The following is an 18,904-nucleotide window of genomic DNA, read 5'->3' as shown; positions in this document are numbered from 1 at the left end:
AAAACAAATGTTTTCCATGGCAAGTACTTTCTTGTCTTTCTCTATTGACACTTTTTCGTTGTAGAACCTAACTTCTAGGCCTCTCTTCATTAATGCTGGCACAGAAATCAGATTTCTTCTCGTTCTAGGTGCATAGAATACATCTTTGAGGAACATGATGTTGTCCCCAAGATTCAATCTATAATCACCAACACCTGCCACATCTAGGTAGGTGTTGTTTCCCATATACACCCTTTGTTCTCTAGCATTGACCTTCTTCATCGACACCAGCCCCTTTTTCATTTTTGCAACGTGCCGAGTAGCCCCTGAATCAATCTAGCATTCATTAGAGTCGACTAATATAGCATTGCATTCCGTCACTCCAATGAATTCTTTCTTCCCAGTTCCTCCAACATTTTGTGGTTTGTTCTCCCCTCTATTTTCTTGCTTGTTGGAACAATTGGCTTTGAAATGACCATATTTTTCACAGTTGTAACAGGCACCTTGGGGAACCTTCTTACCTCTTGATTGGAATCTTCCTTTGAATTGTGCCTTTTTGGTTCCAAGTGGACGATTCTGAGCCATGGGCTTCGGGTGTGCATGATTGGCCTCTTCTAGGTTCACCTCTAGTTCTCTTCTCCTGGCCAGTATGTCCTGCTCAATTGCTAACCTAGGTCTGTGACACTTAGAATAGAACCACTCGTTCTCAATGTTGTGGCTGTCATATCAAGCAAGGCTGACAAACTATTCAATATAGTTGCCACTGCATTTTCTCAGGAATCTCAGTTCAAGCAGTTTTCAGCTCTATAGCCATGACAATAATTTTGTTGACATGCTCAACAATGCTATCACCTTCATGTATTGTACCGATGCAATAGGAGTTGAATATTCACTTTCACAGTTCATTGGAGGTTTTGTAAGTCTCAAAATATTTCCTCCATGAACATCAGCATAAAACTTTTGGCTTTCCTGTCATCCGTGATACACTGATCACGTTTTTTCTTTTCCAAATCCGTAGATTCGTCATTAATTTCCGGTGGTATCGATGACATGTTCCACGTTATCGATAAGGCCAAATCTGACTTTCAGTTTAGCCAGACGCAATGAACTTACTAGCCATTAGAACTAGGATCGTTCTCTGTTCCTTTTGATGCAGACAACCCGAATGGGGGCAAGGGTGTAGTCAGCGAAGAGCACGGCTGGACCGAAAATGGGGTTAAATGTGCAGCAGCTGGACTAAAGGGGCTTTGAGCAAAAACAATCCGGCCGGGGGGGAAGGCAGCGGGTGGAGGTTGCCGGCACGCGAGGTCAGACGGGAGGCGATCGCGGCGTCGGTCTGCGCTGGGATCTGTCGGCTACCCGATTGTTGTCGCCGAGGAGGAGAGGGAAGTCGATCGCCGTCGCTGACGGGCTCACCGGTGTCGTCCAGTGAAAAGAGGAGAGGGCGAGGTGGTTTGTCGATGTGCTTTTCGGTGTTACAAGAGAGGTAGAGGAGGGTCGGCAACGACGGGTGATCGGCGTTGGGGCCGCAAGGAGTCGTCAATGGCTTGACCAAAGGGTTTCCCTTTTCAGCCAGAGAGAGGAAGGGGGAGCAGCGCAGATCGGTGAGAAGCTCTGATACCAGTGTTGAAGTGCACGAAGGAGACTCCAACGTTGAGGGTTTTTGATAAGTTTTTTCTTTTGCTTGTTCTGTTCTATCGATGGATAATCCATCTATCTATAGAGGCTTCCCCTCAATCCCTCTGTCCCTATCGTAACTGCCCCATTAAGAGTTTCCGTTTTAAAATTTCGGAGATTTCTCTCCCATGATCCACGGCCCTGATTTTTGGCCACTATCGGTAACAGTCATACGTTACCAACATTAACCATGCTATTCAGGCAAACATTTTTCACACTGCATGTATGGTATGGCCTGGTTCTGACTTACCTGGATCAGTGTCATGTGTTTAGGTCCTTTCCTCAGCAATATTGCGTAGCTATTTTGTATTGCGTTATGTGGAGTGGGTTGATGTACTCTGCGGTAGGATGAAACCTCTTTGTCCTCCCTATTTTACTCTTCTGAATGAATCTTTCTTCACTCTAAAAAAAAGAAAGATACCCTGCAAACTTTCATTTTTTTATATATTTGGACAGGGAAACCGCCCCCGGATCAGAGACCTAGTTGTACTGGCTCTGCCCGCTGTACTTATGATCACTGTTTACTTTCTCATTTGAATGAGAAAGTGAATCTGATTTATATAAGCAGCCGAACATAAAAAGTTAAGCGGTGAGAAAGTGAATCTCTCATTTGCAAACACTTTCTAATTTGTTTGAGATTCAAAAGACCCCATGTGATTCTGAATCTCAAGCAAATTAGAAAGTGATTCTGAATCATGTTTTTTTAAAGGAGCAGCCAAATGTACCCTAAATGTTACTCCAAATAACGAAATTGTGTCTTGCTCCCTTGAAGGGCAGAAGATATTGTATGATGCAAATAAGCTTATCTATTTTATTTTATTTTTGAAAGGTTGGGGTTAGTCAGACCCCCACCAGTTACACAACATACCATTGGGTTTTGCACTTTCAACGTACCAGTTACACAACATACCATTGGGTTTTGAACTTTCAACGTCCCAAGACTTGGTAATTAAGCTTCACTTTGATAAGCACAATTTTTTTGCTGATTAGTGACATTTTTCCTTTGCAAGTGTGTTATACACCCTTCTATTTAGGACCATTTGACCAACCGGGAGCTCCATCTGCTCGGTAAGAGCAGTTTGTGAGTCACCATGTGATGGGAGGAGCCCCACTGGTATGGGTGGTCAACTGCCTGGTTGTATGTCCACCAGTAAAGCTTGTCTACTAGAAAGGAGGGGGTGCCTTAATACCCCAGCTTCATCATAAAAAAAATTAAAGGAACATTTAGAAGTAGGAAAGGAATACATAGAGGAAGGGTTATAAGGCTTTGTATGTGAGATTTGAATCAGCAACGTGTTATAGTTTACCCTAGTGCTCTCATGCTCTATGCTATTTGGGAGCAGTGGTTAGGAATGGAGTTGGCAGCCAGTGTTGTGAGAGGCGTACGCCTCAGTACCTGAAGCATACGCCTCAGAGGCGAGGCGCACGCTCAAGGTACTGAGGCGTGCTGTGATGCGCAAATTGCCTCTCATCAACCTCCAGAATCCCCTCCTTCATCCCCAAGTCTTCCTCCTCCGCCCGATTCGCCGGCTGTGCTAACCCCAAGTGCCGGTGGATCCACCGCCACGTGCCGGCCAACTGCTCCTCCGCCGCTCCCTGCCTCCCCTCCCACCGCTTCACTTCCATACCAGTTGTGAGAGGCGTACGCCTCAGTACCTGAGGCGTACGCCTCAGTACCTGAGGCGTACGCCTCAGTACCTGAGGCGTACGCCTCAGAGGCGAAGCGCAGGCTCAACGCCTCGCTTCGCCTCATCACATTTAACAACCTTGTTGGCAGCTGCAAAACCACATTTCAACACCATTCACAGGGGGATGTTTTTGGCAATTTCATATCAATACCAAATTTTGGCAATACACGGAAATGGCATTTCAAGACCCCCAAACAGAGCCTAAATAATTCCTACCAAAGCTGACTAATCGGATGTTGGCCAAACAGATTCTCATTCGGGCTCAGATGGTGAAAAACTCATACCAAATCCAATCTTTTTACACGTAATCAAATTTGGATATCCCTCAAATCTGGTATCCATCAAATTTGGTAGCAAAAAAATCAAAACCACATCCACAGTTTGGTTTAACAAATCTGACTAAATAAAGTCGGGTTCAGTCGGATATCAGATAAAATCTGACCCATTGACATCCCTAAAATCCAATAGTTGCCGAAGTAGGAAGAGTGAGCGCAAGAAGTGATGCGTGAAGCATGAGGTAAAAAAGCAAATGATTGAGAAATGCTTGGATGCCTGAAGCGAGTAAGAATCAACAATAAAAAAGAGTGGAAAATGGCATGAAAATATGGTTAAAACATGTGAGATTAAAATGAATTTTGATTATGTCTAGCAAAAATACTAATTTTGTGTGCAGATTTTTCATGTAACATAAATAAAAAATTACAATTTAACATGAGAAAACATTTACAACATTAACGAATTTCATTTTCATATTGTGAGAAGCAAGTTTTTTCATTTTAGCAGAGCAAATTTCTCATAAAATTTTGAAGCATAAAAAAAGCGTGTGGCACATGCTTATCAAGTGAGCTTCCGAGGTTTTAAGAAGCTTCCAGTAACCATGATCAAGCCAACTCACATGGACTTGCTTAACTGAGTAGTTAACTTTGATACCAATTGATGCAACAAGTTCAGCTGGACGAAGTTCTCCGAATCAGCGTAGAATTACATTGATATGCATTTTAAAAGAACAAAGGTTAGAAAGTAAATCTAATTACAGGCTGCCAGACAAAGATAACAGATAAGCACACTAAAGGCAATGGCAATAAGCATTACATGCATGGCAGATAGTTGTGAGACTGCGAGCACATTCCGCAATTTACCGATTAGAATCCTGATCGCATGAAATCACTCGGAGCGTGAAGTCCAGTAAATCAAGCCACTGTAAACAAAAGGACAAATATAAGATTATCAGAAGAGAAGGTTGCAAGATTACTTATGGACAGACAAGGAGTGGCAAGAAATTAGTCCAACTACACACCAGCTATGATGGACCAAAGCCACATACCCCGGTCTGGAGGAGAAAAGGGTTTTGGACTCGGAGAAAGTCGACTTCAGGAAGGGGTGCAAACAGATCAGATATAGTTAAATATTTTATCCAAATCAGACACATTATTTCCAGATTCAGATTGTTAAAACAAGATCCAAATGTGCTTCAGATTGGATTCTGATTTGATTACCCAGGTTATTTTTGGATTTGAATCAGTATTTTATGACCAATTGAATTTTTTATATGTAAAAACGTGTTTAACTAAAAAGCTTGTTCTTAATCTTTTTTTTACGACACAATATTACATGTATTGCAGATCCAGATTCCAACCTACCTCATTAGATATGAATATGATTCAGATTCAAAGCTGGATTCAGATCTACTATTTGTATTTCAGACTCAAATTGACTTAGAATGATCCAACCCATACCTGAACTGTTTGCATCCCTACTCCAAGTTGTCACCTAGAACTAGGGTGAGAACGAATAGAGCTTGTCAAATGAGTTCAGCAAGCAAAGCCACAAGCAGCTCTTGTAGTAAAAGCAAGATGCAGGAAAGCTGGTTGTTCTGCTTTGAGCTTGCGTGTGTACACACACACACACACACACACATATATATAGGGACCATCAGTCCCGAGGCTAGCAAATACTAAGGATAATACTTTTTGTAATTGGGTGGCTGCAAATGGTAAAGGTTATTCAGCCTTTTGGTACTTACCTACATAAAGAATTCTGTTATAGTTCTTTTGCCATGTATTCTTTTTTTTTTCTCATACGTAGCTATTTCAGTTCCTCTTGTTTCTGTACACATGGCTAGAAATCCACCCTTTGGTTGCAAATACCAACAGATGGCTCAATTTCCATCTTTTGAAATGCCATCGCTTAACCTTCCCATCACATCCTTTTCTACCCTTAGTTATTCACTGCAATGCTAATGCAGCAAAACATGGTTAGCTGTCTTGCATCAGATAGAAATTTCTTTCAAAACATGTAAACATATTTACTATGAGGGTCCACCGTGAAATCGGTAAGGAAATGCTTTTAGACTTGAGTTCAAACTGGCGCTTATCCAACCAGCTTTTGTTTTATACTCAAAAGTTCAGTACCTTATGTACATTTCCAATAGATCCAGAACAACACATTAAGAAGTTCAGTCACACCACATTCTTTCCAAAATCTTGATTTAGTGGATTATTTTAGATTAGTGGATTCAAGTTGACCATTTGGGCTCGAATGAGGTAGCTGGATGGATAGGTTGCGTGGTCTTGGGTACAAATCTCATGAAGTTTATCCCCCAGCTTGACTATTAAAAGAAAAAAAACATTAATTTAAACATGTTTTTAGCCTTAAGTTCCATCAACTTGTCAATATATATAGGGTGTCAAATGAATGAGACTGGTGGATAAAGCCTATATGTCTCATGTTAATCTAAGCCAATGTACTCAATGTATGGCTTCTATGATCTTAGAATTGTGGGTGACTTGGCTTAGACCTATCTCTTTGTCTAATTTTGCCTCTCTTGTTGGTCGACCTGAACCCAACCAAATATGATGTATAAAACTGACTTTGATCTTAAGAATATTTTGTATATAATTTTAGGTAAAAATTTAATTGGATATATACAAATTATATAGACCAAAATCATTTTATGAAACTACGTTAATATACCTGATATCATTAAACACTACTCAAAGCAAGGGCATAAAAAGTACCCTCTTAAGGAAAATAAAATTTAACATAATTTTAAAATGTTAAAACACCTAACTTTTCAAAGTAGTTAAACAAATTTAAGATTAAAATACTATTTATCAAACCTCAGCAAAAAAACAATGTCCTACATAGTGTAGCAGCCAAACTAATAACCCATTTAAGTAATAGGTTGGTTTTTCAACCAATACACTGCCGGTCCCAAGCCCGGATAAAGGAGGAGGGTTGCAGTACGCTAGTGACAGACAGCATAAAAACTTAGTCACACCCTATGAATATGAACCAATATGAGAATTTAGTTGGGGCGTTCCCTACGGAGCGATGCGTTGTACTCTATAGGCCCGGAGGCAGTGATAAATGGGCAAGGGTTGCTAGGTCGTCGCCCAGAAGCGACGCGTCACACCGGCGCCTGGGTGTGGTGTCAAATAGGAAGGGTTCACTCACTTTGTTGGACGGGTTGGGGTAAAGAAGATAGTGCAAGACCATAAAATTAGGTTAGCCACTTGAAACACAGGGTCTTTAACTGGTAAGTTGGTAGAGTTAGTAGATGTTATGTGTAGGAGAAAGATTGATATTTTATGTCTACAAAGGACCAAATGGGTAGGTGAGAAAGCAAAAGTGATAGAAACTTGAAGATATAAGATTCGGTATACAAGAATAAATAGGAATAGGAATGGAGTAGGGATTGTTATTAGTCGTGAGTTTATAGATAATGTAGTTGAGGTCCGTAGGAAGGGTGATAGGATTTTACTTATTAAATTAATATTAGGTACGAATATTATTAATATTATTAGTGTTTATGCACCTCAAGTAGGTTTAGATGATTCCATTAAGCGTCAATTTTGGAAAGATTTAGATGGAGTAGTACAAGGGATATCTTATGGATAAAAGATTTTTATCGGTGGTGACCTTAATGGACATGTAGGCATTAGTAGGGATGGATTTGAGATTATCCATGGAGGCTATGGTATTGTTAGAAAGTGACTTGGAATACGTTGGGTTCAATAATGAACCCATACTTATGCACGTGGAGTGCAAATATACCCATTAAAGGGAAACAACATAAGCACATAATGTGCTAACACATAAAACCCATAAAAAGGGAAAAATATGACATAAAGTCATAAGTTGCATATCATTGAAGAATAATGGAGAATGGGTAAAAACCCCATTACAATGGAGCATAAGCTCCCTCAAGTATATCAAAAAACAAAGGGGGAGACCCCTATTTATAACACAAGAAAGGAGCCACTTAGGGGGCTCCCAAAGGAGTCGTTGGGAGCCCCCAACGGTCACATTTGTGACCGTTGGGGGGCTCCCCAACGACTCTTTGGGGAGCCACCCTAGGTTGCGCAAACCACGAAAAAGGAAAAAATAAAAAATAAAATAAAAGATAAAATTACAAACATATTCCAAATGGAATATGCGTAAAACTGGAAATGTCTAAACTACCCCTATGCCTATAAATAGAGAAATATATATTTTATATATATAATTAGGATAATACATATGCATATATATCATATATGAATATGTATTATACTTTATATATATAAAATATATATAATATTACAAATGTTGAATGATACATTTTAACACCCCCCCTCAAGCTTTGCGTGGGGGAACGAAAAGGTTGAAGACGGCAAGAAGAAGAATCTCAAAGCTTCAAGAGCCTTCAGAACAAATGCCATTGTAAATATCTTCCTCCAATGTCTTTATCGATGAGCACCTTCTATCCAAGGGACTTTCTTTTCTCTTATCTTCAAGATCCTGAGAAAAGAAAACAACAAAGAGCAAGTAAAAAATACCTTTGCACTTTACTCAAAAAGGAACATTCCTAACAAGGTGCAAAATTTATGTATAATATGATAGTTACTTTAGCATGAAACGAAAAATTTAAAAAACCAAAGTTTCTAAATCATACATTATGTTAAAACAAAAATGAGCGGAAGCACATTATGCAAAAATAAATTGCAAGAATGCATAATGCATTCAAAAGGTCCAACATTGGACAAATATAACCCCATAATGAGGAATAACAAAATGATCCACGAAGGGATACCACAAGAAGCCTACGAAGAGGCATAAAATACATATGCTTTATTGAATGAGAGCCCAAGAAAGGCCATAAAGAGCATATGCATATACTTATCATTAAATGAATTAATACTCAAAGAACTCATTAATAATCATGCTTCAAACATGTAATGAAGTGCCAAACAAGAGAAACGAAGTCTCCAAGCATACTTTAGGTAAAATAAACCCAAGAGTTCACAAGGTTTTAAAATCATTTATGAAAGTCACACTTAATTGACAAAAAAAACGTATTTTACATATAAGGGTGGCAAAAACCATAAGCACTTAATATATAGATTAAATGCTAAGAAATCAACTTGATATGCATATCAAAAAGATGATTCACTTGAAAAACACAAGTCATGAATGGAATTTTGCAAATTTCAATAATAGTTCATCCATTACAAACAACTTCCTCATTAGTTCTCCAAAAACCCATAAATCAAGTGTATAAGCTACTAGATCAAGAATATAAAGCCATTAAAGGCCAAAGACACACACAAAGGTGTGTAAAAGAACCTCTTGTCTACATATAATAATACTTGACATAAGTGCATCTACGACAAGAACAAGAGCATACATGCCAACATGGACTAAAAAGTATCTCTTGTCTACGTAAAAATATCCTTAAAACCAAGTATGTTCAGCAAATAGAACAAGAGTAATAAGTCAATCATGGGCTAACACATAATACATCTCTTGTCTACATATGATGGCACTTGAAATGAGTGAAATAAGCCAACCATGGGCATACATCTAAGCGACTAGAACAAGGACACAAACGCCAACATAGGCTAAAAATCACACACCATGGTGTGAATCAACGTGCCTTGTCTACATATAAAAACACTCAAGACAAGTGTGTTCAGCTACTAGACCAAGAGAGCAAAAAGCCAACAAAGGGCTAAAAACACACGAAGGTGTAATAAAATTCTTGTCTACATATGATGACACTTAGATAATGGGCATAAAAAGAAAAGACTTTTGAGGCAATAAACTTGTAATGAAAATAAACCTCGAATAAAACAATACTCCTTTTAAAATGAATTCTCATAACAATAACATGCATGTAAAAAATATCTTCAACAAGATACTATAATCGATAAAATAAAATTCTTGAGAACAAATGTGTGAACATACACACACCAAGAACACTTAGAATACTTGTGCAAAATCACAAGAACACATGTGCACAACGAGCACAACATACGGAATCACAAATGTGCAAATGCACTCATAAGATTCATAAACAAATAAAAGGTTGGGCTATAATCCCAAAACATCTTGATTTTAAATGTACCTTAAAACATTTAAGGTTTCAAATACCATATGTCCATCACATTTACTTAGAAGCATTCATAATATCAATGGCACAAGAACAAACTAGTGACACACTCATATATCAAATCATTCTAGAGTCCCAAGGTGCCCATAACTCACCTCAACCACCATCTATAATATGGTAAGTGGACAATCTAAAAAGACATAACAACGAGTGTCACACTCATAATTAGAGATCATATACCAAATCATTCTAGAGTCCCAAGGTGCCCATAACTCACCTCAACCACCATCTATAATATGGCAATTTGGACAATCTAAAATGATATAACACGAGGTGCCCATAACTCACCTCAATAAACATCTCTAATAAAACAATAATAAGGCCAAAACAATGATGCATTAAATAACATATGATGGACAAACATAAATGCCACAAAAGGGCAATAAACACATAAGGAATCATTTTCCAAATAAAAAAATTTTACAAAGAGGACAGATTAACAAATTGAATCAAAGGTCCAATATAATCCATCAAAACAATTTTGCATAACCACGAATTATGCTTAATCTTCAAAAGAAGTCTTGTACACCAAAAAAGGCTTACTATGCAACATAACATGAAATATTAAGCAACATCATGTGTATGAACCGATTTGGAACAAACAAGCCTTAACTATGAAAGACATAAGGTGCAATTAAACAGTGAAGTTGGTGAAGTTCAAAAATAACAAACTTAGTCCAATATAGGCATTCATAAAGATGGTGAATTTCGAAAAACTTATGAAATCTACTATTTCAACTTAAAAATGATAAACAATCATGAAATCTTCATAAAAGAGTATATACTCACAAGAAGATTATAAGGACCGAAAGGCTCCTTAAGGAGAGTTTGAACAAACAAACTTATACAACTCCCAAAGAAGGAGAAAACTCCATTAAAGTGGAAGAAATTCCAACAAAATAGATTCATTAACAAAACCTTATGATAAATAAGATTGTATTATGGCTTAAATAAAAAGTAAACATTTATTGAGGAAAAATTTAACACTCTTAAGTTTTATCGAAAAACATGACTTAATAGATTATTACCTACTCCTAATGAAATAAGTACACAATAAACATTAGTGAAGACCATAACTTTTGTAATGAAATATGCGGAAAAGCAAAAGAGTGCATTAAGCACTTACAACATTCACTAATGAACAAACAAAAGGGCAAACACCAAAACCCACAAGAGACAATCACAACATAAAAATATAAATGTCTCTTATTGAAAAGAGAGAGAACTCTCTAAATGTTGAAAACATCCTTAAGAGTGTAAAGATGGAAAGAAAATCACCATATTCCATAAGACCATTTTAAAACTTAATTCAACCGGTATTAAAAAAAAACTTTCTTAATTAAATGTTGCTCATATAAAACGGACACATAATATGGAATTTTTCATATATGCCAAACATTTTTCAAAAAACTATATTTCACAAGCATTTTAATCTTAACATACATTTCTTTAAAGACTAAACATTCATATAAAGGTATTTTCATAAACAAGGTTAGGTTTAAAATGTAAATTCAAAGTTCAACGGTCATAAATTTTTACCGACCCATTAAAGCAAGTTTTGAGCAATCATATATCTAATTTTTCGCCAAACAAGTTATCATTTAAAGTTTTTCAAAGAAAAACATACGAAAACGATTCAATGGAGTAGCAAGAAACTCAAAAAAGACATAATGACAAAAATCACACATAAAGAAAAGAACATATTCCATTCTTCATACAATACTCAAAGAAATAGAATGCATACCGAATAACTATAAGAAAGACAATAGAGAGAAATGAATACTTCACCATTTTTCTTTAACAAATTCTTGAATACCACGCTTCCCGATGCACCAAAGAGCAACTCGATCTCAACCTCGCTCTGATACCATGTTAGAAAGTGACTTGGAATACGTTGGGTTCAATAATGAACCCATACTTATGCACGTGGAGTGCAAATATACCCATTAAAGGGAAACAACATAAGCACATAATGTGCTAACACATAAAACCCATAAAAAGGGAAAAATATGACATAAAGTCATAAGTTGCATATCATTGAAGAATAATGGAGAAGGGGTAAAAACCCCATTACAATGGAGCATAAGCTCCCTCAAGTATATCAAAAAACAAAGGGGGAGACCCCTATTTATAACACAAGAAAGGAGCCACTTAGGGGGCTCCCAAAGGAGTCGTTGGGAGCCCCCAACGGTCACATTTGTGACCGTTGGGGGGCTCCCCAACGACTCTTTGGGGAGCCACCCTAGGTTGCGCAAACCACGAAAAAGGAAAAATAAAAAATAAAATAAAAGATAAAATTACAAACATATTCCAAATGGAATATGCGTAAAACTGGAAATGTCTAAACTACCCCTATGCCTATAAATAGAGAAATATATATTTTATATATATAATTAGGATAATACATATGCATATATACCATATATGAATATGTATTATACTTTATATATATAAAATATATATAATATTACAAATGTTGAATGATACATTTTAACAGGTATATGAGAAAGAAACGAAAGTGGAGAAAGGATTCTAAATTTTGGTTTATCCTATGATATGATCTTAGCAAACACTTGGTTTAGGAAGAGGGAGTCTCACCTAGTAACATTTAAAAGTGGGGTTAATACGAGTTAGATAGATTTTTTCCTACTTAGAAAGAGAGATAGGGGTTGTTGCATCGATTGTAAGGTTATACCGAGAGAAAGTGTAGCTACACAACATAGAGTCTTAATTTTAGATCTTAGAATTAGAAAATGCCGCAAAAGGGATAGACATAGGATAGATCCTAGAATTAAGTGGTGGGTACTAAACAAGGAATGTTTGTAGGGCAGATAGTTAAGGAAGTTGATTGGTGCCTCGAGGAGGATTCAGAATCAACGTGAAATAAGATAACGGGTGACATGAGAAAAGTGGCTAAGGAGGTATTGGGTGAATCTAAAGGCAGTGCACCGCTAGGTAAGGATACATCATGGTGGAACGAGGATGTCAAATTAGCTATTAAGGTTAAAAGAGAGTGTTATAGAAATCTAAGTAAGAGTCGTGATAATGAGAATTTGGAGAAGTATATGATGGCAAAGAAGGAAGCTAAAAAAGTAGTTCGAAACACGATGGACATGGTATATAAGGAGGTTTATAACAAGTTGGATACCAAAGAGGGCGAGAAGGATATTTATAGACTTGCAAAGATGAGAGATAGGAAATCGAGGGATCTGGGTATGGTTAAATGTATCAAAGATGAAGCGCAAAGGGTTTTAGTCAAAGATGAAGAGATTAAGGAGAGATGAAAAGATTATTTTGATAAGCTATTTAATGGAAGTCATGCTCAGGATCTTGGAGACTTCTCCATTCTTTTTCATGAGATAAATCATAACTTCATGCGCAAGACTCAAAAGAAAGAAATCGCAGAAGCTTTGAAGAAAATGAAATCAAGGACAGTTGACCCAGATGGTATACCTATCGAGGCTTGAAAATGCTTGGGTGAGAAAGATTTAGAATGGTTGACAAATCTTTTTAACAAGATTTGGCGAACAAATAAGATGCCTAATGAGTAGATAAAGAGTACTTTGATGCCTCTATATAAGAATAAGGATGATATACAAGATTGCACAAACTATCGTGGTATAAAACTCATGAGTCATACTATGAAACTTTGGGAGAGGGTGATTAAGTATAGGTTGAGGAAGGTTGTCATGATATCGGAGAATCAATTTGGTTCTATGCTTGGAAGATCAATTATGGAAGCTATACATCTTCTTAGACAACTTATTGAGAGATATAGAGAGAGGAACAAAGATTTGCATATGGTTTTTATTGATTTGGAGAAGGCATATGATATAATACCTAGGGATGTTCTCTGGTAGACAATGATGAAGAAAGGTGTTTCTCTCAAGTACATTAGTATAATTAAAGATATGTACGAAGGAGTAGTAACCAATATCCGCACTTGTGGAGGGATGGCAACCAATTTTCCTATAACGGTTGGGTTACATCAAGGATATGCATTAAGCCCTTTCCTATTTGCTATAGTGATGGATGAGCTTACGAGATCAATTCAAGAAAATATGTTGTAGTGTATGTTGTTTGTTGATGATATTGTTTTGATTGATCAGTCTAGAACTGGGGTTAATGCTAAGTTAGAATTATGGAGACAGACATTGGAAGCAAGAGGTTTTAAGTTGAGTAAGAGTAAGACAAAATATATGAAATGTCAGTTTAGTAAGCAACGAAGTAGTGATGGGAGTGTAGTGAAGCTTGGTGAGCAAGAAATACCGGATATTTGGGATCTATCATTCAAAAGTATGGAGAAATTGATGGAAATGTAAATCATAGGATAAAGGTTGGGTGGATGAAATGAAAAAGTGCAACTGGAGTGTTGTGAGATTGTAGAATGCCATTGCGGTTGAAGGAAAAGTTTTATAGGACGACAATTAAGCCCACTTTACTATATGGTACGGAATGTTGGGCTGCCAAAAGACATCATATTCAAAAAATGAGTGTAGCTGAGATGCGTATGCTTAGATGGATGTATGGAAATATGATGCAGGGCAGGACCCGATTGGGCTCATCGTGCCACTCGATCCACCACACAGGGCAGATGAAAGACCCCGTGACTATGACTCACCTGCAGGGACGGAGCCACGACGCAGGGAGGTACCCCTGCGCACCTACGTCAGGCGTGGTGGAGCTCACGCGCCCCAGAACCAGCTGCAAAGAAGGGCTGAATCGGATCGTGGGTCGGACCCAGATCTGGACCCACGACCTGATCCAGTAGACAGTCTTTAAAAGGCCTATCTAGGGTTGCGTGAAGAGCATTGAAGATTAAAAGAAGCCCGGCCGACTTTTCTTTTGCTGCAGTTTTCCTTTTCCTTTACTTATTTCCTGTTTTCCCTTGCATTCTTCCCTGTTTATTGCATTTTTCCATTGTTTATTGAGACATTTCTGAGTTTAATAAAGAAGTTCAGCCCCACCGATTTACGGTGAGCCATTATTTTCTCTCCTCCTTCAACGTGAGCTGCATCAAAGTGGTATCAGAGCAGCGGGTGTTCCAACCTCATCAGCGGTATGGCTCTTGAGGAGGGAACCGATCCGGTACAAAGCGAAGTGCGTGAGGAAACGAGCAGCGAAGATCCCATGCTGCGTGTCATGGAGGTGTTGACAAAAATCCAGGAGAATGTGTTGCGCGTGACCCGAGATGTGGCAGGCCTATCGAAGAGGCTGGATGGGATGGACGACCGGTTGACAGCACTTGAGGCGCGAAAGGGAACGTGCGCAATACCAGGTGCTGACGTCGATGAGTGCGTGTTTGCAAATCTGAACCTCCAAGGGGCTGAATCACACCAGCCGATGCCTCTACAGCGAGTGACCGCGCCTGTTTCAGCATCTACGAAGGGTCCAGACACCTCGCGACAGCACCAGGGGGTCCTACCGAACAACGATGCCCTGGTAAGAGCACCCCACTCCCGACAAAGGATGACCGCGCCTGTTTCACAGGTGGACCCGAGCCTGCAGGGGCCCAACGGCACGCTGGGTCCACCTGCAGGCCAGGGTGCGTGGCCAGGCGCAACAGCAAGTGCGCTGAGGGTCGGCCCGAGCCTGCAGGGCCCCAGTGTTGCGCTGGGCCCACCTGCGGGCCCAGGATCGTGGCAGGGACTCGCTCGGGCTGTGTCGCAGGGTGAGCTGAGTCGGCAGGGGCCCAGCGTCATGCTGGACCCTGCTGCTGGCCCGATACTATCAGTCCAATTTGGGAGAGGCGAGCATTCCTTCCCCGACCCCACACGGGGAGGCTCCGTAGCCGCATCCCTGCGAGCTGGAATGGGCGAGCCTTTGTTGATGGATCCAGATCCAAGAAGATCCAATCCAATTGGTAATGTAACAGGACCCAGGCCTGTGTCACTGGGACCAGCCATTGGGTCTCAGGGAACGGGTTTGGGTCTAGACACCCCTTACCCAGCCTACCTAGTTGGTTCCGGTTCGCGGGCAGCCCCGAGCCAGAACCAACCCACTAGTCCCGACCCTCAACAGATACCTCAGACCGACCCTAACCCATATCGGACTCGGACGAAGCTCCAGTTTGGATTTGAGCCGGGTCAAAACCAGACCCATAATGTTATGGATCGGGGATCGAGTTCAAACCAAGCTTCTTATCCCCACAACTCGAACCTCGATCCAACCCACTCATATCTGGGTCCGACGAGTAGTGTAGGAGTGGGCCCGATTCACATCCCATCGAGCGAGTCAACCCATCCATATACCCACCAACCCCCATACCCATACCATAATCCTAACCCACAACCATATTATACCAATCCTACCCGTCCGGCACCAGAACCTCAACCAAACCCTCCCCCGAACCTTGGACTTCCCGTCATTTCAGTACCACCATACCGGCCACAGATGGTGCCCGCCCACGGGCAAACCCGACCGAGGCAATGTCAGCAGGAACCGGCGCGCCCCGACCGCCGACCCCCCATCAGGAGAGATCGACAGCACCAGCATCCCGGCGAACAATACCACCATATGGGCAATGAAGCAGCTTGGGACGATGACATTTTCTGGAATGAGCATCCTGCAGGGATAGTGGAGCCGCGACAACAGAGACCACCAGACCACTCTTCCACCTATGGCGTGAAATTGGATCTTCCGGAGTTTGCGGGGCGATTCGACGCGGAGCAGTTTTTCGACTGGTCTTATGCAGTGCAGTTTTTCTTCGATTATCACACAGTTGCTGAACACCGTCGTGTTTCGTTAGCTTCTACACGATTGAGAGGCCTAGCACATACATGGTGGGTGGAGCTACAACGATCAAGGGAGCGGCAGGGATTAGAACGCGTACAGTCGTGGGAGGAAATGCAAAGACTGATGCAGTCAAAGTTCGTGCCTTCGGATCACGCCGAGCGAGCTTACAAGGAATACCTGACCCTGCGCCAAGGTTCCCGAACTGTAGCAGAGTACACCGCGGAGTTCCATCGTCTTTCCCTGCGTGTGCAGATCGAGGAAACAACTCGCCAGCAGGTCACGAGGTACATTTCGGGTCTCCGCCCTGCTATCTCTGATGATTTTAGTTGTGTCACAGTCGAAACATTAGATCAAGCCAGCAGTTATGCCATAAACATCGAGAACAAGCTGAAGCGGAGGCAGGAATATCGGACAACCCGTAGTGAGCCCTCCAACCGACCCAAGATGAGTTTCCCAACCAGGGGAGCAAGCTCCCCTAGTGACTCAAAACCCAGGACCGACCTTAGCAAATCTGACCAGTCAGGTCCAGCTTTCCACACCCGGTCCAAAACCAAACCTACTGAGTCGACCCTTCGTTGCTTTAGGTGTCAAGAGTTAGGACATGTCGCGTCCAAGTGTCCGACCGTGAGCAAGAACACCCATCTAGTTGAAGGGATTGTCGAGTCCGCAAGTGAGAGTGATAGTGAGGACAATTCATTAGTTGAGGTTGAGGATGAGCGGGGAGTTATAGAGTTCGACGGCAACGTCGAAAGTTTGTTGTCCATCTGTCATGTGTTGACCACACCCCGAGAATTGACCCCATCGAAATGGCTAAGGAATAACATTTTTAGGACTCGATGCAACTGTGAAGGTCACGCTTGTGATGTCATCATTGACACCAGAGCATGTGAGAACATGGTATCTGAGAGTGTGGTGTCTACCTTGAAACTCAACACCGAAAAGTTATCCCAACCCTATAAGATGGCCTGGTTCAAGAAAGGAAATGAGGTTCCCATCACTCAGCGTTGCCTAGTCCGGTTTTCCATGGGGGAGCACTACCACGATGAGGTGTGGTGTGATGTGGCCCCTATGCATGCGTGTCACATTCTTTTGGGACGTCCCTGGCAGTTTGATCGCCAGACCACTCACGATGGCCGCAAGAATACTTACTCTTTTATCTTTAATGGCCATAAGATCGTCCTTCTACCAATCCGGGAGACGGGTTTCCCCACAGTTGACAAACCCGAGCGAGTCCCTCGACTCGCAGGCCTCTCGTACCGGCTTTTCCTGGACCACTGCCAGGAAGATGGCTATTGTTATGCCCTGGTGGCTAAGCCAGTGATGAGTTCACCTGTGTCCATTCCTGCGGATGTTGCCCCTCTTCTCGAGGAATTCTGCGACGTTATGTCGGATGACCTTCCTGATGGATTACCTTCGACAAGGGTGGTTCAGCATGCCATTGATTTTGTACCCGGGTCGAGTCTACCCAACCTTCCCGCTTATCGCATGAACCCCTCCGAACACGCGGAGTTGTTAAGACAGGTTCAGGAATTACTGCAAAAGGGTTTCATTCGCGAGAGTGTTAGTCCTTGTGCCGTGCCTGCCTTACTCACTCCCAAGAAAGATGGGTCCATGCGCATGTGTGTCGATAGTCGTGCGATCAATCGCATCACCGTCAAATACCGTTTTCCCATTCCTCGTCTAGATGATATGTTTGATATGTTATCCGGGGCCTCCATTTTCTCTAAAATTGATTTAAAAAGCGGATATCATCAGATTCGTATACGCGAGGGAGACGAGTGGAAAACAGCATTTAAGACACGTGATGGATTGTACGAGTGGTTAGTCATGCCGTTTGGGTTGTCTAATGCCCCCAGTACCTTCATGAACATGATGACCCAAGTTTTGCGTCCGTGTCTTGGGAAGTTTGTTGTTGTCTACTTTGACGACATCTTGGTCTATAGTTCTTCATTGTCTGATCATTTGAGTCACCTGCGTCAAGTCTTAGATATTTTGAGAAAAGAAAAATTGTATGCCAATGCCAAGAAGTGTGAGTTTATGACATCCAGTGTCGTGTTCTTAGGGTTTATTGTGTCTTCTGATGGCGTCAAGGCCGACACTGCTAAAGTCCGAGCGATTGTCGATTGGCCTACCCCAAAGACTATAGGAGAGATCCGTAGTTTCCACGGGTTAGCCACCTTTTACCGACGTTTCGTGAGAAATTTTAGTACCCTTATGGCCCCCATCACGGAGTGCCTAAAAGGTACTAGCTTTCATTGGACGCCAGCGGCGAGCAAAGCCTTTACGATCATCAAGGACAAAATGACCAGTGCCCCTATCTTAGCCCTCCCCGATTTTAGTGCAGTCTTTGAGGTTGAATGTGATGCCTCTAAAGTGGGGATTGGCGCCGTCT

The 18,904-nt window shown here is 41.0% G+C and overlaps 1 protein-coding gene across 3 annotated transcripts in view; it reads right to left on the bottom strand.

The window, feature by feature from the left end:
- Positions 1 to 4,254: 4,254 nt before the first annotated feature.
- Positions 4,255 to 18,904, bottom strand: part of LOC149846785 (uncharacterized) — a 36,200-nt gene continuing 21,550 nt past the window's right edge. Inside the window, exon 4 of one of the 3 annotated variants that reach the window (XM_089996571.1) lies at positions 4,255 to 4,542. In XM_089996571.1, coding sequence (XP_089852697.1) covers positions 4,509 to 4,542 — 34 coding nt within the window. In that variant the 3' untranslated portion in view covers positions 4,255 to 4,508. Of the gene's footprint in view, positions 4,543 to 5,407; positions 5,581 to 18,904 lie in introns of those variants that run through there. The other 2 variants (XM_089996572.1, XM_089996573.1) reach the window with 2 other exon arrangements.

Source organism: Nuphar pumila, chromosome 2 (assembly GCF_984573655.1).
Source record: "Nuphar pumila chromosome 2, dmNupPumi1.hap1.1, whole genome shotgun sequence".
NCBI lineage: Eukaryota > Viridiplantae > Streptophyta > Magnoliopsida > Nymphaeales > Nymphaeaceae > Nuphar > Nuphar pumila.
The sequence above is the reverse complement of the archived record's forward strand: the minus strand, read 5'-3'. Positions and strand labels throughout refer to the sequence as shown.